General features: G+C 49.7%; 1 protein-coding gene across 1 annotated transcript in view; it reads left to right on the top strand.

Moving 5' to 3' along the window:
- col7a1 (collagen, type VII, alpha 1) overlaps positions 1-2,500 on the top strand; it is a 72,306-nt gene that overhangs the window by 62,221 nt on the left and 7,585 nt on the right. The window contains exons 103-106 of the mRNA XM_030374688.1: positions 1-38; positions 261-296; positions 727-807; positions 1,480-1,533. The exon at positions 1-38 is cut by the window's left edge and continues 34 nt beyond it. Coding sequence (XP_030230548.1) covers positions 1-38; positions 261-296; positions 727-807; positions 1,480-1,533 — 209 coding nt within the window. The remainder of the gene's footprint in view (positions 39-260; positions 297-726; positions 808-1,479; positions 1,534-2,500) is intronic.

Here is a 2,500-nt window from a genome sequence, read left to right as displayed (position 1 = left end):
CGGGGTTCCAGGGGGCCCGGGGCCCCGGTGGGCAAAAGGTAAGCACACACACACACACACACACACACACACACACACACACACACACACACACACACACACACACACACACAGTTCATTAAAGTTAAATAGGAACCAATATAAGAAACTAAATAATAATATTAAATAATCAAACAATGAATTGTCTGAAAATCACATCAATGCAAAGTGAAGTGTGAATACTGAGTGAAAGGGTCTCTCTCTCTGTCTCACTCCTCAAGGGAGAGGCTGGGCTCCACGGGGTGCCTGGAGAATCGGTGAGTCAATCTTCCTCCTCTTTCCCGCCTCCTCCTCTTCGTCCTCATCCTATTCTTCGTCCTGTTCTTAAAGAGAGCTGATGTGATTGGTCTGTTCTTAGAGACAGCTGATGATATTGGTCCTGTTCTTAGAGAGAGCTGATGTGATTGGTCTATTCAGAGAGACAGCTGATGTGATTGGTCTGTTCTTAGAGACAGCTGATGTGATTGGTCTGTTCTTTGAAACAGCTGATGTGATTGGACTGTTCTTTGAGACAGCTGATGTGATTGGTCTGTTCTTTGAACCAGCTGATGTGATTGGACTGTTCTTTGAAACAGCTGATGTGATTGGACTGTTCTTTGAGACAGCTGATGTGATTGGTATGTTCTTTGAGACAGCTGATGTGATTGGTCTGTTCTTTGAGACAGCTGATGTGATTGGTTCTCTCAGGGTTCCCCAGGGAAGGACGGACTGTCTGGGCTCCGAGGGGAGAAGGGAGAGATTGGATTAAATGGACCTCGAGGAATAAAGGTATTTGAATGTGTTTGTGTTTTATCTTCGCATGCTAGTGTTGGTGTGTGTATGTGGCTTAGTGTGTGTGTTTGTATGTGTGTAGTGTATGTCTGCCTTTGTATCTTTCGGTGTGTGTGTGTGTATGTGCGTGGGTGCGTGCGTGTGTGTGTGTGAATGGTGTTCCTTCCTGTTGGATGTTGAACTGGGAGGGACAGGTCCCAGCCTGTACCGGACAGGTCACAGCCTGGTCCCTCCAGGGAGAAGAGATCCTGCAGTGAGACGAGATCCCCCAGAGAAGTTCTTGTGTTTCAGCAGCATGTTCCAGCACATCCTCTCCTCCCTCTTTTCTGTCCACATAGTGGAACGTTTTCTGTCCACTGAGGCTTTACAACTAATGGCAGTGAGAGTGATGACTCACAAGGTGATGAGTATTCCTGGGAGCAGTGTGTGTGATTGTGTGTGTGTGTGTGTGATTGTGTGTGTGTGTGTGTGTGTGTGTGTGTGTGTGTGTGTGTGTGTGTGTGTGTGTGTGTGTGTGTGTGTGTGTGTGTGTGTGTGTGTGTGTGTGTGTGTGTGTGTAGGGGGCCCTATAGAAAGCCCTGCTGGGCTCAATTACAGGTTTGGTGTATTTTCTGTCCTCTGAGTCACAACCATGTGTCTATGTGTCATGTGACCATCTTGTGTTTCCAGGGCGACCGCGGGCCCAAGGGATCCTGTGGAGCGGACGGTGCCAAGGGAGAGAAGGTGAGACAGGGAGGGGGAGAGACAGGCAGGGGGAGAGAGACGGTGGGGGAGAGACAGGGAGGGGGAGAGAGACAGGGAGGGGGAGAGAGAGTCAGGTAGGGGAAGAGAGAGACAGGTAGGGGAGAGAGACAGGGAGGGGGAGAGAGAGACAGGTAGGGGAAGAGAGAGACAGGGAGGGGGAGAGAGAGAGGGGGAGAGAGTGACAGGTAGGGGAGAGAGACAGGGGGGGGGGAGAGAGAGAGGGGGAGAGAGTGACAGGTAGGGGAGAGAGACAGGGAGGGGGAGAGAGACAGGGGGGGGGGGGGGGGGAGACTGGGAAGGGGGGAGAGACAGGGAGGGGGAGAGAGACACCCTGGTGCGTGAGGCGGCGGGGGAGGAGGGAGGAATGTGTGACATGATGAGATTCTGTAATCCATCAGTCCTGAGCCGCGGGGCGATGGTCCCGCTGAGCGCCACAGACGCCGGTGGAGAAGCTAGCGCCGCGGAGAGACGCTGTACATAGGCCGTAGGCTAGCGCCGCGGAGAGACGCTGTACATAGGCCGCAGGCTAGGCGCCAGTGTCACACTCCCGTTAATGTTAATCAACCGAACATGCTAGGTCTTAGCATGTTAATTAACAAAGCATGCTAAGTATCCTAGCATGTTAATTAACCTAGCATGCTAAGTATCCTAGCATGTTAATTAACCTAGCATGCTAAGTATCCTAGCATCTTAATTAACCTAGCATGCTAAGTATCCTAGCATGTTAATTAACCTAGCATGCTAAGTATCCTAGCATGTTAATTAACCTAACATGCTAAGTATCCTTGCTGGCATGTTATAATTCACTTAATATCTTCAGTTCCCTAGAATATTAATGAATCTAACATGTTTAGTACCCTAGAATGTTAATTTACCTAACATGCTAAGTATCCCACAATGTTTATTCGTCCAACATGTTAAGTATCCTAGCCTGTTTATTAGCCTC

Source organism: Gadus morhua, chromosome 13 (assembly GCF_902167405.1).
Source record: "Gadus morhua chromosome 13, gadMor3.0, whole genome shotgun sequence".
Classification (NCBI taxonomy): domain Eukaryota; kingdom Metazoa; phylum Chordata; class Actinopteri; order Gadiformes; family Gadidae; genus Gadus; species Gadus morhua.
The sequence above is the reverse complement of the archived record's forward strand: the minus strand, read 5'-3'. Positions and strand labels throughout refer to the sequence as shown.